The 17,002-nt window shown below is 59.1% G+C and overlaps 1 protein-coding gene across 2 annotated transcripts in view; it reads left to right on the top strand.

The window, feature by feature from the left end:
* Positions 1-17,002, top strand: part of LOC140652459 (dedicator of cytokinesis protein 2-like) — an 85,241-nt gene that overhangs the window by 25,386 nt on the left and 42,853 nt on the right. For both annotated transcript variants that reach the window (XM_072863267.1, XM_072863268.1), the window contains 6 exons: positions 1,919-2,030; positions 9,524-9,594; positions 10,226-10,332; positions 12,257-12,384; positions 13,052-13,123; positions 15,463-15,558. In XM_072863267.1, the coding sequence (XP_072719368.1) occupies positions 1,919-2,030; positions 9,524-9,594; positions 10,226-10,332; positions 12,257-12,384; positions 13,052-13,123; positions 15,463-15,558 (586 nt within the window). The remainder of the gene's footprint in view (positions 1-1,918; positions 2,031-9,523; positions 9,595-10,225; positions 10,333-12,256; positions 12,385-13,051; positions 13,124-15,462; positions 15,559-17,002) is intronic.

Here is a 17,002-nt window from a genome sequence, read left to right as displayed (position 1 = left end):
CGCTGACCCCTCCCAAGTGAATCCCATTCAGCACGGCTTTTATCGCAGTCTGTACTAATTTGCTTAGTGAGCTGGTGGCTGGATGTTTTTTCCTGCCGCTTTGCTGTTGGTGCTTGTGGGATTTCTGTGCCGCACCTCGAGCTTGGCTGCGTGCCGGAGCCCGAAGCTGTAGGAACCGAGGCAGGAGCGTGCCCGGTCTCTTTACACCCAAGAGGCACTGGGCTCCGCCTGCCAGTTTTCCTGATGAAATCCTCCAAACCAATAGGTCGGTGATAAATTAAAGACCGCGTTGACCCACATCTGCTGCAGCAACGCAAATCGGCCATTATCTTGGCTTAATTGAGCTGCACGCTCTGACTGCTTTACACTGCTCTGGTTTAAGTCATTACACACTTAAAAGTCAGAAATCTGTGTTGACGATATGTCTTACAATTGTTAAACTAGCGTATTGTATTCATGCATGCCCTCTTTAAGATAAAAATACAGAATTTTGTAGGCAAGAGTTTATGGTGGAGGTGAGCTTGAAAATCCACGCCAGTCGGTTGTGGGTAGATGCATTAAAAAAAGGGCCTGTGAAAAATCCAACAAATCTCTAATAAATCATGATGATTGCATGGTATTGTGGCTGTGAGAGTAAAAGCTGTATGTGGACCTTCATTTCCTTTTGCTTATTTTAACATGTACAGCCTTCTTTAAATTTCCTGGCCGCTGGTCAAGGGGTTTTGGGCCAGGCTCCAGGGCTGCGGGGACGGGGTCTGCTGGGCCTCCCCCCGGTTAGTAACTTTTAAGGTAGGGGACGAGAGGGAGGGACCTTTCTTGAGTTAGTCTAAGCTTTGCTTTGACTTGGAAGTCGCTCAAGGGCTGTAAAGCAGCCGCTGCTCAGCCGCCGCATTTGTCTGAGCACATCTGAGATGCCTCGGGCAGATCAACAGGCTTGTTACCGCTGCCAGCCCTGCGATGTTTCGTATGTTCCCTTGGGCTCGTTTACCGGATAGGGAAGATGAATTTGAAAGGAGAACTATCCAACTGCAATGACACAACACAAAGCAGCAAAGTTTTTACAAAAACTAGACTCAATAAAATAGCTGTTAAGCAAAAAATGTCAGATCTTGTTTGTTCTGCTGCTGTACGCACAATTAGGAACCAAAACACAATTAAGAACCAAACACGGTTTGCTTGCTGCGGTGGCAGTTGGAGCGCGGGGGTCAGCTCGGGCTGGAAGACGGGTCTGTCTCCGCGGCCGTGGGGACATCAGCGTTTTATCCCGCGTTTCTCCCATCTGTACCTGCAATCGCCCCCCAGCAGGGCTCACCGCTCCATTCGCTGTGCCAATGGATGGGTGGATTAGCTCAAATACCACCCGGTTTTCACAACGAGTTAATACGGCGACTTTATTCTTATGATTATGCATTTGATTAGCAGCTTTGAAACTTTCTCACAGTTTTGCACGTCTCATGGCTAAAATTCCCCGTGTGTTCGGTTTATTCTGCAACTGGTCATCCAGGTCGTGGTCAGGCTGGAGGGGGCAGGAGGTTTCCTGCTCGGGTGGGAAGATACTAACCTCCTTTGAGAGGGCTTCAGCGTACGAAGTCATGCAGAAGAGTCTGTTTAAAAAAAAAAAAGAGTATACATGTGAGTATGTATAAGTGTTGTATATAAATACTGTAGGAGAGCAGATAGCAGTCTTCAATCTGGGTAATTCTGCACATCTGAAGCGTTGCTTCTGGCTGGCCCCGGGGCCGGGCAGTGGCCATGCCGGGGCAGTGGCCGTGCCGGGGCTCGCTGCTACACCCAGCTATGGAGAACAGTCACCGAGGAGCGTAATTAATTGGGATCGCAGGTGACACCCGCAGGCCCTGGGGCAGGCGCGCGGTGCGGTGGCGGCGTGGTGACGGTGTGGTGACTCTGGCTGTTGCAGGCTCTACGAGGGGAAGGAGACGGCCGAGTTCCAGCGCTCACTGCAGCGGTTCTTCCTCTCCCTGAACCAGCTGATGAAGTCCCCGCTGGAGGGTCCCACGCTGCTCTCCCAGGTATGGCGGGGGCCGGTGCTGCGGGGGGCTCAGCTCTGGTGCACGGCGGGATGGATGGTGCCCCAGCGGGGGTGACACCGGCGGTGCCTGTGCAGGGAGGACACTGGCCGTCCTGCACGCAGACCTCCCCATGCACAGGGCGTCAAAGGGAGCTGCCACCCTGCGTGGTGCCTCGCTCCCCCAGGAACCCCGCCTTGTGCCCCCGGTGCAAAGCCCCCCGAGGCCCCAGACCACAAATCCCCGCATTGCACTGGTGCTGGGGGTCACAGCGTGGGTTGGGGTCAGCAGCTCAGGCCAACGCTCTCCAGGCCATGCATGTGCCGACGCCTGGAGCAGAGGGTCTCGGGAGGGCTCCTGGGGCTCGTCCCCATCCCGGAGCTGGCCTGGCCCTGCTCCCTGCACCCCGGGACCAGGCTGGCACGGGGGTGCCAGGGGGGAGTGGAAACGGTGCCCTTTGCACCGTGGGCCCCGCGGGCACAGCCGTGTCCTTTACCGGCAGCCGGTGTCGAGGTCCTCCAGCCGCCGGTGTGCAGTGCTGGGGGTGGGAGCTGAACGGAGAACGCGACAGAGCCGCGTTACTCTGTGAAGCCAGTTAGCGAGGGGAGGCAGGAGCCGGCGCCGGGGCTGAGTTGGTCTCACTTTGGTGCGGTGCCAGGGGTGAGGACGGGGCCGCACTCTGCACCCGCAGTCTCCCAGCTGGAGAGGCACCGCAGGGTGCAGGTGGGGACCTCGTCTGCAGGCTGGGACGTGCGGTGGCTCCTGTGTTGCATTAATTCATGGTGTTCTTAGATAATCCCTTATAAACTACTCTAATTTAGAAAAAAGTAGTTTGAAGCCCAACATGAGAGCTATCCTCGTGGAGAGGAGGAGGGCCGTCCCTCCTGATCCCCTCTCCCATCTAAACACTGATCATTATTCTGATTTCCATCTCAATACCATTGCTCTAGAGACTCTGTGCTATGGTAACCTGTCGCGCTGCACTGTTACCGACTGCTGCACGCTCACCTGTGCGAGTTCTGCGTCACTCAGCACCGTCTTCAGGTCTGCAGAAAATAATTCTTGCAAGCGCATCCAGAGTAGAGGGGCCACTGTCCAGGGCAGAGGGAAAGCTCTGCCCGCGCATCCCCAGAAGAGGCATCCCTGCAGCTGCCCTGTGGCTGGGATCAGGAATAGCAGTGGTAATAGCAAATAATAGCCACGAGGCACCGACGGCGCGGCAGGGTCTGCCACAAGGCACAGGCGATGCAGGCCAGGTCCGCCAGCCGCCTGCCGAAAGTGCCGGCGAGGAGGCGGAGGACTGTCGGGAGCGGACGAAGCCCACGTCTGGGATCCAGCCGTGCCGGGTGTCCAGCCGAGGTGTGGGGAGACACGCGTGTGCTTCACCCCGAGCGCCTGGGGCTGCAGCCTTGCAGCAGGCGGCGTTACTTGGAAAAGACGAGGCTCCCCGTCTCAGTGCTGGGGGAGTCCGGCTGAGTCCCTGTCACGCGGCCAGCAGCGGCTGCCCGTCTCAGCAGGACAATTTTCCAGTTGCAGCACGGTTGCAGTTCCTCCGGTGCGCTCGAGGCACCGTGGGTGTGCGCAACAGCCGAACATCGTTAAAAAGCAGACTGGAAAACGGTATTCCCTCACGTGCCGTCACACTGCTGTGGCTTTGGGGCAGGATCCCTTAGTTCGGGGTGAGGATTCGGCGGGAGCTGCCCTCCGCCCAGAGCAGCCTGAAGGAAGCTGGGGATGGGGCTCAGAGATTTGCCCGCTGCTGCTGCCAGGTTTGCTGAGTCTGACAGCACTTTCTCCTGGAAACGGCCGAATTCTGCAGTGGGATCCCAGCTGCTGAGCGGGAGCTTTCCCTGTGAAAATAGCTTTTCTGGTTGCTATTACTTTGTTAGAGAGAGCAGGAAGGATTGAAGCTCTGGCAGATCTGTGCTGTTCTCTTTAGGGGGGTGTCCCCCTTAGAAGCGCCCCAGGCTCTTCCTTGGGGATTGCTGGAGTGTTGAGCAGGTCTAGGTGCTGGGGCCACGGTCTGTAGTGGGCTTTGGTGTTGCACAGTAGCAGGACACAGTCCTTCAGAGAGACTTTCCCTCTGCTCCCATCTCTTCTGGGTGCGAATACCTGGACTCAGAGATCTCGTCACCAGGTCGCTGGCTTGGTGGTGGCTCCTTGGAGGATGGCAGAAAGGGGAGCTCGTTCCATCAGAGCGGGGAGGCATCAGGGTTGTTTCTCATTGACCTCGCCCAGGTCATTTTTGGTCATTGCCTCCCAACTTTAAAGTTGCCAATTTTGTCGATGCAGCTTGTGTTTGGTATTTCCGAGTGTGGCTTTGCGCTCGGCCGCATCGCAGTGCACGGTGTCGACTCGCCCTGAGCACGGTGTCAGCCGGTTCTCCTCCTCACCGTCACTTGTCCTCCTCGGTGCTCACCGCTGGCTCTGCTGCTCCGCAGGCGTTACGGTGACAGGGCTTCTTCCATGTCACCGACAAAGTGCTTCACTGGGGGAGAGAGTGCCCAGGTGAAATTATTCACTGTGGAAATGAAAATCAGAAAGTGGTCTGAGGAGCGAGAAATCCCTTAACTTTAAATGCACGGTGATGGGCTCCAAGCTGACTGACGCGCTGGCAGATGAGACCTGGGACAATAACGGATAGTGCTCTGGCAATGTCAGCTCCGTGCCTGGCACTGATCAGGGAATGCTCTCTCAAAGTTGGGAATTATCAGGAAGGGACTCAAGAAGAAAAGAGAAAATGTCCTTTGCCGCAGCGTGAGTCCCTGTGGTGCATATGTGTCTGGTGCCCGCGCTTCAGAGTGTGCGGTCCAGCTGGAAAAGCCCCAGTGAAGGGTGACCATGTGTAGGGGGCAGCTTTCGGGTGGGATCACCTACCTGGCCAGACCAGACCCCTCCATCCTGGAAAAGACGCGAGCAGGGAGCTGGAGCAGGGAGCTGGAGCAGGGAGCTGGAGCAGGGAGCTGCAGATTCGCCACCAACCTGGGGAGGGGGGTAGGAGATGGAAATGGTTGCTCAAGGTCTCTCCTGACTCGGGAAGGAGGGAGCACCTTGTGAAACGGGCAAAGGCAGTGCTTGTTAGTCTACTGTGTGATGAAGCTGTCGAGCCCCTTGCGATGGTCTGTATCTGCTCCTCGGAGCAGGCTGTGGATGCTGAAAGTTTGCGCAAGTTTGCAAACAGCCGTACTGATCTGTGGAAGAAAAATCCACCCAGGATTATTTTAATATAAAGACATTTCTGATTCAAGAGGCCCTGACCTTGGGAAGCACCACTGTGGGCTTGTGAGCCAGCAAGGTCCTGTCCTCTTCTCCTCTGAGCCTCAGACCAAGTGCCCAGCCTCGTGCTGCCTGGCTCCCGGTGCCTCTGCCCGGCCCCACCATTGCTCCCCCGTCCCGGGGGTCCCGTGGCTTCCCTGGTGTCCAGGCCACAGCTCTTGTGCGGCATCCTGCACTGGTTCCTGCAGGACCCCAGCCACTGGGTCGTGCTATATCCAGCCCTGACGGTGTCTCCTGAACATCTTGAGCAGGTACTGCAAGGAGAGAACTTTTTTTCTTGTTCTCAAAGTGGACTTTGTAGCTGCTTTACAGAGCTTGCAGGCACCCTGCATCTCTAGCTGTGACGACCAGCTCCCATCTAGCAGCTGAAGGTGATACCCGAAAGATCGTAGTGGCTGACGTAAGCTCTGCAGCTTCATCCTGTTCTGCCTACTCTTTTCGTTAAAGCTGCAATTATCTGATCAGCCCAAGGCAGAGCTGATAATAGCTTGTTAGCTGCAACGCTCCTGCAAAGGCCACCTCTCTTGTGGAGAGAGCTGGTCCTCTGTTGGACTACTTTAGGCTGCGAGGTTTTGTACTATTTTGACTACTTGGAGCTGTGGAGAGGAGGCTGAGCCTCTTTGGGCTCTGCTTACTGGTGTCAGACAGGCTGGGGGCCAGGGACGAACCCATGGCACGGTCCTAGCCAGAGAGCAGGAGCTGTTCTTCAGCCAAACACCTCCAGCATCCCCGATAAATGCCGTGACCTGGACGGTGCCCCTGATGTGAAGGAGATGGAAGGCTGCCTGCTCCCTGCGTGCAGCTGCCTTGCACATCTCCAGCCAGCAGACAGGGCTTCTGCTGCAACTGCTCCCTGCCATAGCCAGAGGGCCCTTGAGAAGAGCTTCACTCATCCCACTGCTTCCCTCCTGGAGCCCTGGTTTTCTCTGCACCCAGGGAAGTTGAGTTTTGAGGTGGGATTGGGGTACAGACTTAAACAAACACTTAGGGCCCATGCCAGCTGCCAAGGCGCTGAGCAAGGCGGAGCAGAGCATCACGCTGCTGCCAGCGCAGCTGGGAGCTTCAGGGGACCCAAACTGGGTCCCGTGCCTGGAGACAGCCCGCACAGGCATGCAGCAGCGGCAGGTCGCTACTTGTGGTGGGTGCGTGTTTCCCCTTGTTCATGCCTTGAGAAGGACAACCCGCTCCCCTCCATCTTTCCTCAGTTTAGGTCCAGGCTTACCTGCAGCTCAGCAGGGTGGAGCGGAGGAGATGGCCCCAGCCCGCTGCGGCCCCTTGGAGGATTTGGGTTTGCATTTGCATTTCACAGCCCGGGTCAGGGGCTGCGCTTTCCTGGTGGGGTGCTCACGAGTGTCCGTGGTTGGAGCTTCGCTGACGCTCTTCCCCTGTGGCCGCTGGCACGTGGGTGGGTTTCTGCAGGACACCCTGCCACCGGCATTGCGCAAAGGTGACGGTCGCTGCCACGCGCACCAGAGGCGGCTCCTGCCCCAGGCTGGTGACCACCGGGCTCTGCGCCTGTCCCGGTTCTGCACTGGGCTCACTGACGGTCATGTCCCTGCCCGCTCCCACCGGACCCGGTGGGTGGGTGCCAGCGGTCCATCCTCCAGCTCCGCCAGCGCTGCCAGAGCATCACCAGTGACGGCACGGGCAGGGCAGCTGGTTCGAACAAACATTGCTGTTCTGCAGCTGGGGAGAAATCGGACACAATTTGTACGTCGTGGCCAGGCTGTGACACACCCTTGCCATGAAAAATCAGTAAGAGGGGGCTCATCCTCAGTGGTGGAAGACAGACATTTTCCGTTCTGCAAGGCCAGGCAGTTACCTTGGCAGTTACAATAATAGCCAGAACCAGTTTCTGGAAGAAATCCTTTCTGAGACATAGATGCCGATGTTTAAGAAGTCTTGTAACACTGGAAAAATCCTTGAGGAATGGGAAAAAGTCTGTATTAGCTCATTTTTCAAAAAGGGAATCAGAAGACCTTGCTAACTGTAGACCAAAGAGGCTGACCATTGATCCTGGCTCAGTCATGGAGAGGATGCAATCAATTCAGAATTAAAGGGTGGCAGTCTAATTAATGTTAATCAGTCCAGCTTTACTAAGCATGGAGTTTAGTAAAAAAAAAAAATAAAATTTAGCTGTCACTTTTTTGAAGTTACAAATGTGACTGACTAAGATAACTGACATAATAGGCGAGACTAACATCTGTTTGACTTGATACCGCATTCTGATTTAAAATTAGCATTGTGTAAGTTCATTAAAATAACTACCTTTAATCTCCTTAACATATATCTTCTCAGTTCTAAAAAAAGTCATTACAAATGGAGAACCGTCGTGCTGGGATGGGCATTTCTTTTGGGTCCCAGGGGAATTGGCTCTCGGCTCAGACGTCTCTGCGTGTTTGCTGGTTCGCCAGACGCGGCCGTGGCCGGTGCAGGGGGCATGGGCGGCAGCGGCGGCGCTGGGTAATGGGGAAGCCCCTGCTCCGTGCCCGGGCTCTGCGGGCAGAGAGGTGCCGGGGCAGGGGACAGGGCTGCGGAGCAGCAGCTGGGAGCAGAGCCGGGAGCTGCCACCAGCGAGCGGCCGAAGGCGACTCCGAGCATGGTGTCATTGCAGTCAGTCATGAAGTCAGCCAGTCCCTGGATTTATGTGCAAAGAGGCGTTAAACAGAGATACCTGGAGGGGCACACGGTGCGCATGAGGCTGTTGGTGGATGATGCGCCCGGCCTTGCTGCCCTCAGTTGCAACAGGTTTCTAAGTATTGGAGAAGGGTTTGCAAGAGCTGCAGAAATGACTCAGGGTCTGGTGTGTTCGACGGACATTAACACTATTTCAGTCAGGTAGAAGAGGGTAGTGGGGAACTCCATCACAGTCTTTGCAAACCCGGAGGGAGAAGACTGGAGCATCGCTTAGTGCTGCAGGCAAAGGCAGAGCCCGGTCCAGCAAAGGGCGCGGGAGCTCACCGAGCTCGCTGGGAACGCGGTGCCAGGCGGCAGGACGGGTGACTGCCGCTGCCGGAGCCGGCTCTGGGCCGGCAGGGCCTCTGGGGCACGGTTTTTAACTGCATCTGGAGATCTTCACGGAGCCATCCCAGCTTGGGACCAGGGTCTGCCCTGCCCGTTACTGCCGTGATGTGGGCAGCGGCCGCCCAGCAAGGGGTCAGAGCCAGGCAGAGGTTTCGGTCCTGCTGCAGGGTGCTCCCAGGGCAAACCCCTCCAGGGACTTGCCCAGGCTGTGCCTGTAATCTCCGTATTCGCTGTGCTCTGAGGGATGTGTCCAAGGTGAACTTGTCCGGGCACTTTTTAAAACTAGGTGAATTTGCAATAGGCACCAGTCTTTCAAACGCCTTCTGCAACTCAGAGGGAGATGACGGACTCGATGCCGAAACCACTGGGTGAAAATTCCTGGAGCTGAATCGCGTAGCGGTCGGCCCCGTGTGGATCTGCAGGCATCGAACCTGCTAAACTGACGTTGAAGTGCAGAAGCGTGCGAGACCACGTCTGGCAGGCGGCTGCAGCCGGAGGCTGGAGGGTCCCTGGTGCCACTTTCAGCACATTTGAAGCCCGGGGACGCCTGAAGGACCAGCTACCGGGCAAAGCTAGAGATAAGCAGAACTCAGCGAGTCATTCATGCTACTTAGTCACATCATAAACATAACGAAGTGGATTTTAATGCAGAACAATTTGTGGTCAGTGTGTTTGCTGTTCCAAAAAACAAATAGCCGTGTGTCCCCACCCTTGCAGCCTTCCAGCGAGGGCACGGAGCCGGGCTGGGTGCAGGGCAGCCCCGCTCCCCCAGCAGCCTCGGCTGCAGCGGCAGTGACTGCCGGCGGCCGTGAGCGGTGCTGGAGGGTTTTACAAGCAACGCAAGCCAGGGCCTGCGTACCTGATAGTCATGTTGTGGGAGTTTATGTGTTTCCAAGTAAAAGCTGGAGACAGTTATTCTTACTGACAACGGTAGAGGTACGTGACCGTGGCGGTTCTGGGTGCTTTGCTGGACGCTGGTGGCTTGGCAAGAGGGAGCTGCTCCCGGCTGGACGCCCCTTCCCCAGGGACGGCGAGGGCTGAACGAGGACAGTGCTGGCTCAGCACCCACAACCTGGGGGGAGGCAGGAGGGGCCGGGGGTCACCCCCCTGCCCGCGCGGCGTCCGTCCGTCCGTCCTGCCCTGCGGGCGCGTGGCGAAGCAGGGCCGGTGCAGGCAGCTCTCTCATCTCTTTGCAGGGAGCAGCCCTGAAGTACCTGCCTTCCATCCTCGAGGATGTGTTTGGGATCTTCGACTCCTCTGCGCTGGGGTAGGGTCCCCGTTGCCCCCGTCATCCCCAGCCCTGCTCTGTGGCGTGCGCAGCGCCTGCCGCAGCCACCTCTGTCCCCGCTCCTGTCCTGCAGTGACCCCCGTCCCGGAGCTGCCGGCAGGGACGCAGGCTGATGCCATCAAGCTGAGGGCGAGGGCAGGTGGAGGGGTCTGGGTTTCCTGACGCTTGGGAATTGCCTCCTTATCCCCTTCCCAGCGCAAAACCAGGGGAGGGTTTTGCTCAATTTCAGCAGTAGCCTGTGCTTCAGGCAGGGGCTGAGCCTGGAAACCCTCAGTCCCAGCCGGGTCCGTTTCGGGAATTCAGGCAGAGTTTTTACGCCGGGTGTCTCTGCGTGGCTGTCTGCGGTGGGCACGGGCTGCCTTGCGGCTTTGTGTGGTGGGACCATCCCGCCCTGCACCTCCCCGCACAGCTCTGCCCCCATCGAGCGGCTCCCCCCACCCAGCAGCCCCGTCCTGACCGAAACACAGGGGCAATCGGTGCCCGGCCCCCCGCTGCTGCATTTGTCTCCTGCAGAAGGAAAGGGGCCGCAGGGGCTCGGGACTGCAAAACAAGCGGGGTTCTTGCAAGCGCCGTATTTAACACTCGTTAAATCCTCTCGCCTGGATGGCAGGGCCTTGCTGCGGGACTTCATTGGGAACCTGCCGCCCCAGCGCCTGCTGAAGCAGAAGCTGCAGTCCCTGACTGACATCATCAACAGCAAGGTCTTCCAGTCCTACGGTGAGAGGGGCACTGGGGGGTCCTGGCAGCACTGCCCACGCTGAGCTCTCCGGGACGGCCAGGGTGTCGGATGGGGACGAGTCCCTGCTGCGGGGACCCCTCCTCTGCCCCCGAGACAGGGCCCGTGCCCGGGGCGGCTCTGCAGAGGGAGGCAATTCCCTCGAGCTCGCGCTGGAAGCGCGCGTCGCCCAGCCGGAAGCGCGCGTCGCCCAGCCGGTGCTGTCGGGGTGAAGCCCTCCTGCTGTCGGAAGCGCGGCCAGGCTGCAGAGGGCAACAGGGTTCAGCTGCAGCAATACGCAGCCGGCGTGCGGGTGGTTCAGGAGTGGTGTTCAGGGAGGGGGTGTCGGGGGCTTGCTGTCAGACTGGAAGGACGTTCTGAGTAGGATTCCCCAGGTCTGCCCTGACTCTGATGCTGTTTGGCATTCTTAGGAGTAATCTAGATGACGGAAAAAGGAGTAGACTCGGTAAATTTTGCCCTGCAAGGCAGAAGTGACTGGAGGCACGCTGGAGGACAGACTCAGGATTTAAAATCTCAACAAGTTGGAGAAAAGGTTTTGAAAGCTATAGACCATATTTAAGTTAAAAACAATCATGTGAAAGCAATCACGGAGCAGAGGCCGGAGCCCAGGGCGGCGGCAGTGCTGCAGGGGGGGTTTGGGGCTGGGGGAGCAGAGGGGCTCAGCGGTGCAGCCCCCATGGGGAGAGCGTCCCTCGGACACGCGAGCGCCCTGCACCCTGCTCGGCGTCAGCCGGGCTGCGGCTGGGCTCGCTTCCAGGCGCGGTTTTGGGTGGCACAAGGAACTTGTGGCTAAACTGGAGGAAGTCCAGAAGAAAGCAGAGCTTGGAAGACAGGGTGAGGAAGAAACAACTGAGGGGCTCGGGGCAGGAAAGGGCACTGGGGAGACGCGATGAGCTTCCAAATACCCACACGGCATCTTTAAAGAGAAGGGGAGTGGGCTGCCTTGGGGAGCTGGGCCAGGGGCCCTGGGCTTCAGCCGCAGCAGGAAGGGTCCAGGGAGCAGGGTAGCAGCTCAGCCGCAGGCAGCAGGAACCGTTTTGTGTCTCTGCCTGTGGAGACTTTGAGAGCTCGCAATGTGAACGTGTCTAAGCCATCGAGTGCGGGTGGCAGGTCACCTCCTGCCGCCTGCTCCAGCTCTGCTCTGAGCCACCGCGATCCTGCGAGCGCTCCCCGCGTCCCTCCCCGCATCCCTCCCCGCATCCTACCCTGGGTCCTTCCCCACATCCCCCCCCGCGCCCCCAGGGCGGCCGTACGACACCGCTCCTCCACACCCCACAATGGCAGACGGTGGTGCCAGCAAGAAAACAAGAGAAACGTTTTCCCCCCACTTTCCTTCCCTGTGCCCCCACTTTAGTAGTGCCACTGTAGGGATAAGCAGCAACGTGGAACCGGCAGTGCAGCGTGGTGTCGCAAATACCAGCCCTGGGCAGAGGAACAGAGTAATATGTAATAGGAAGAGCACAGGTTTTTCAGCACTAGAGACTCTAGTTTATCGAGATGGTGTCCAGTTTAAAAAGCCTCCATCTATTCAGTTAAATCGTACGCACCTTTAACAGAGCAGAGAAGCAGAACAAAGTCCGTTGGCGGAAGCTGAAGCAGGAGAGGTTCAGATGAGGCTTTTCTATTTTAGTTTGGTTGATTTTAGCAGAGAGGATAAGTGGCTGTGTAACAGGCTGCAACGAATTCTCTGTGTTGGAGCCTTCCCACCAGGATTTAATGTTTTTCCCAAAACCCTGCTCCATCCGAGGAGGAAGTTGACAGCTCCATGTGTGTGGGTCGCAGCCCAGAGCAGGCGTCACGCTCGTCCTGTCTGTCCTGTTGGTCCCTTTCCTGCCCTGTCCTCTCCCGTGCCGGGGCGGTGCCGGTGTGCCCGCCAGCCCCGCGCCTCCGTGTCCGCCCCAACAGAGTGCCGGGAGCTGCTGCTGCAGACGACGGTGCCCATCCTGCAGGAGCTGATTGAGAAGGGAGAGGAGGAGGATGCCTGCATTGAGCTGCTCAGCAACATCCTGGAGGTGCTGTACAAGGCCCAGAAGGTAAATCCCACCTTCTCTGTTGTCTCCTTTGCCTCTCCAGTAATCACCGTGGAAATGACCTGACTAAACCCGTTTGAGTAGGGCTAAGCATAAATTACTGGCCACGATATGGTTAGGACTGATCGTGGTCCATCCAAAGTCAAAGGGGGCTGTTGGCGCCCACCATCCCAGTGGGAACCTGCCCAAGCTAGGGGTAAAAACCTTTTGGTTTCCACCTCAGCTGGTCTCTGGCGAGTTCCCGTCAGTCCCCACAAGTGGGGAAGAGGCCTCCCAGCCAAGGGACAGCACCGACCCAAGGGCAAGGGAGTGCATGGCCCCTGGGCAGCATCGCACTCCAAAATTAGCAGTGACGGCCCTAAACGTGAGCCAGAGCCCCGCGGCGCAGGGGTCCAGCCCAGCACCCCGCCGCAGAGAGCTGGCCGTGCCCGGAGCAGCAGGGACCCCCACATACCCCCTTCTCCCCATGCTGCCTGCAGGAGCCTGCCTGCTGGTGCCGGGTGCCAAAGCAAGAGATGACAGTAACAACCAGTCCAGGGCTGAGCCGGCTGGCGTCTGGCTAGGCACGGTCCTGCTGCGGGTGCCTGACTTGTCCCGGGCTGGCCACTGGTGGGATGGGGCCGTCCTTGCTGGGCATCTGCCCGACTTCCCAGGGCGCTGTTTGTTGCAGAGAGCGGAGGAGCGGCGAGTGCAGCATGGCGCAGGCGAGGGACGGCACAAGGACCATGGGGACGCGGAGCTGGTGAGTGCTTCTCTGGTGGGCTTCGGCGCTTGGCGGATGGCGGGAAGGAGCCAGGCACCCCTGCGCATTTGGGAAGGGCTTATCTGCATCTCATTATGGTGACAAACCCTGTATGGTCACCTGGAGCCAACGTGCGGAGCTGGGCTGCTGGCAGAGGTGCTGCGGTGATGGGGTCAGTCCCGAGAGGTGCCCTACAGGGCTGGGAGGCCGGGGCTCTGCGTGGCTCTAGGCTTGCTGTGAGTCCCCGGTGCCCCATGTCCCACCCTGGGGTGGGGGGTGACTGTGCCCGGTGACTTTGCCCTGGCCCCCCGCGGCCTCAGTGCTTCACTGTGCACCAGCGGGTGGGTTCGGGCCGTTCCAGCGCCTCGCTCAGGCAAGGACCCAGCGAGGGCTCACGGCTCTCAGGGGGCATCGGGGCCGCAGGGTGGCCCAGCGGCATTCCCACCGTGGCAGGCAAGACGTGTGCGAGGCGTGCTGGTGCTCCAGAGCTGGCTCACGCTGGGTCGCGGCCCCGCCAGCATGGCCCCACTTGGCCCTGCTGGACCTGGGGCTCCCGAGGCGCTGGAAGGATGAAGTGTGGGCTTGCAACACTGGAAGCAGCATAGAAAAGACAGAGCACAACCGGTGACTGCCGACAGCCCCGGCAGTGTGACCTGCGGTCACGGCTCTCCCTGTAGGCTCCTGCCCTGGCATCACGGGTGTTTGGGCTGAGCACGTTGAAGTCACAGGCGTGAGCACAGCCCTCACACAACTGCGCTGGCAGCTCCCTCCCTGGGTCACCCTTCTCCTCCTCCGTTTCCCGCAGCACAGAAACGCAGCACGCTGCCTGGTGTGGGGTGCCGGGTCACGTCGCTGTGGTGCCAGTCTGATGTACGGGGCCAGGCGTGTCCACACTTCGGTAGCTGTCCCCCTTTCCCTGCGTGCTGCCCTCCATCCCCTGCCTTTCTGCAGCTAGCATCAGGCAATGTCCCTGGGCCACCAGTGAGCCCGTCACCATCTCTCCCCGCAAGCCCCAGTGCACCCACAGCGGGGCCGAGTGGCTGGAAGTCGCTGCCGGTGGTGGCCGTTCCTGCAACGTTTTGGGAAAGCGCAGGGATCTGTGCTCTGGCTCTACAGGATACTTCCTCTGTTTCTGTCCTTTCTAGGCTGGTCTGTGCTTTGGGGTCCCTTTCTGGGACCCCTTGGGAAGTCCAGATGTCACAGCTACAGCACAGCGACTGGCGCTGTGGAAGCTGAATTATTAGACGCGTGCCACCATGTCCCGGGTGGGCGAGGTGGCTGTGTGAGCATGGCTTTTTGATTCCTGTGGCACTGGGAAGCCCAGGCAACGGAAGGAAAAGCTTGGAAGTTGTGGTTGAAATGTCTTGGTTTTGGCCTTAACTTTTAAAACTAAAATAGCCTTTAAGAAGAGGATAATCAGGATGCTCATGGGTGAGGATGCTTCTCATGTTTCAAACCCATGTGAGCTGAAACCCACCTTTGTCTGTGGTACTGACTGCTCTGGGGGACAGCTCTGGCTAGTGTGGACTCGGCTGTCCCCAGCCATCCCCAGCCGTCCTCGGACGGCTTTGCCAGCTTTGCCAGGGAGGCGTACGGGGCCGAGCTGTGCAGAGACCCCAAGCCCCATATTGGCACTGGAGCGCATGGCCTTGTTCCAGCTGCAGCTCCAGCTGGTCGCCCTGACGCTGCCAGCCCCCGCGCAGTGATTAAACGAGCCGTACTTGCCGCGCTGGAGTGGGCAAGACTTTTATTTCAGTATTTCATATAAATCACAAATCTTTAGAGTCAGCTCGTGATTTCCCGCCTCCTGAGATGCCATGAGCCTGTCCCTCCTGGCAGCGTGCTCCCGCCCTGCCGCCGCCGAGGACCAGAGCTGTCTGGTCCCATGGCTGAGGATCCCGGGCACAGGGCTTGTCCGTCGGCCACGGTCCCCCACAGCTGGAGCTGCAGAGGTGTTGGGGCTTATCCGATGTCCACTGTCTCCCGTGGCTGGAGCAGAGCTGCTTCCTCCCCGCTCCACGGGGCACTATGGGGTGCTGAGGAAACTTGTGCCCTCAGTTCCGGCTCCCGCGCCCTCTGCCAAGAATAACTGCAAACACTTTGCAACCTGCTTGCCTGCTTGTTTTGGTGAGCTGCAGTAATTGTGGCAGTGCCACGGGGCCGATTGCGTCTGGCCCAGGAGGTGCTTGCGGGGGCTGGGGACCACATGCCGGCTGTGTGCCGCAGGGGCGATTCCCCTCGGCTGCGGTGATGGTGCTGTCATCTGTGCCCTCCCTCCTGGCACCACGGCGGGCAGCGCCAGGTGCTCAGGCACGGTCGTGACACCTCTTGCCTTGCAGGTGAAGGTGAAGAAGCACATCCAGCTGATCCTGGAGCGGCTGCTGCACACTGTCAATCGGAGGGTGATCGTCCTGGACCGGGAGAACACCCTGCGGGTGAGTACCACCGCCGCCGCCTTGTGCTGCACCGGGCATCGGGGCTGCGCTGCTTCCCACGGCTGCCTTTGGGTGATGTGGGAGATGCGAAAGGCGTCACTGATTTAGGGGTCTGGGACCGGGCGACCAACGCTGCTCCTCGGCTGGCAGTGCAGCCTGGTGCCCAGCTGGCTGGGGCTGGATGTGCAGGTATTAAGCACAGCAGGATGCACAAGAAAGCCCAAAAGGGAGGGGAAGCCGTGCCAGGAGCAGGTCTGGAGCAGAGGGTGCGCTGGGAGGAGCAGGCAGCGTGTCTGTGATGCAGGAAGCCCATTTTGGAAGCAGATGAGGGGTTTGGGCTGTATTCTCCAGAAAACCAGTGACTGGACCCGGTGAACCATCACAGTTTTACATGCCAAGAACATGTGGGAGGAATGTGCTGGGAGACCCACCTCTCGTGGGAGGGGTAGGCAGGTCAGAGCGCTGCTCAGCCGAAGCTTCATGCAGAGCAGCTGCACTGGGTGCAATGATCTAATCGTGAAGGAGAGGGAAACAGAGCTGTGGCCAGCGTGGGTTCATGGGTACTCTTATGTAGACGTGGCGGCAGACCCAGCGTGCTCGGCTGGGCAGCGAGGCATGGGCCTGACAAGCCGCTCTGGGTCGCGAGGTTGGACGAGGAGTTGGGTCCGCCCGTGTTCCGGGAGCCCGAGCGAGTGGCGGGGCTGTGTAGCAGTGGAGAAGCGCCGTGCTGCGGGGAAGCGCCGTGCTGTACCGTGCCGCGCTGCGTGCCATGCCTGGGGAAGCGTGGGCGACCAGAGTGGCAGCTCGGCCCTTTGCTCGAGCCTTCTTGGGATAAGCCGGCAGGTTTGCCGTCCTGTTCTTTGTTCCCATTAATAAAGACCTAACTAAACCGAGGCAGTAAAGCCGGCAGGCAGGACAGGAGCTTTACCCTCACTGGCCCTGCCCATGCTCTCCGGCACATGAGGCTGCCCTGCTCTGCAAGCGTCCCGGGTGCTGGGATTGCTCCTGCCAATGTGCTGAGGCACCGGTGTTGCCGCTCCCTGCCCGGTGACCCCTTCTCGTAGCCCCGAGGGACAGGGGAGGTGTGGGGTCTCCCCTCCAGCTCCCAGCTCAGCCTGCCCTCCCCTGCCCGCTCAGCCGGCGCAGCCCTGGCGGTGCAGCCCCGTGGTGACGTTCCTGACAGCGGCTCTGCTGTCCTGGGGTGGTTTGACTGGCCAAGCCGATGGCGGGTGCAGTCCCCGGCACGCGCCCTGGCACAAGTGGCCTCGTGGCCAGGCAGTGCCGCTTCGCCAGACACGCCTGCGGCTCTGCTGCCGAAAGCTGCACTGCTGGGGCTGTGCCGGGTGGGCACAGCAGGCTCTCAGCGTTGGAGTATGATTCAGGCAGGAGATGTGACTCAGGCAGGAGATGCATACAGGGTTGCATTTGGTATCATCTCGCTTTT

Source organism: Ciconia boyciana, chromosome 5, assembly GCF_034638445.1.
Source record: "Ciconia boyciana chromosome 5, ASM3463844v1, whole genome shotgun sequence".
Classification (NCBI taxonomy): Eukaryota; Metazoa; Chordata; class Aves; order Ciconiiformes; family Ciconiidae; genus Ciconia; species Ciconia boyciana.
Note: the sequence above shows the minus strand (reverse complement) of the source record. Positions and strands in the feature narration are given on the sequence as shown.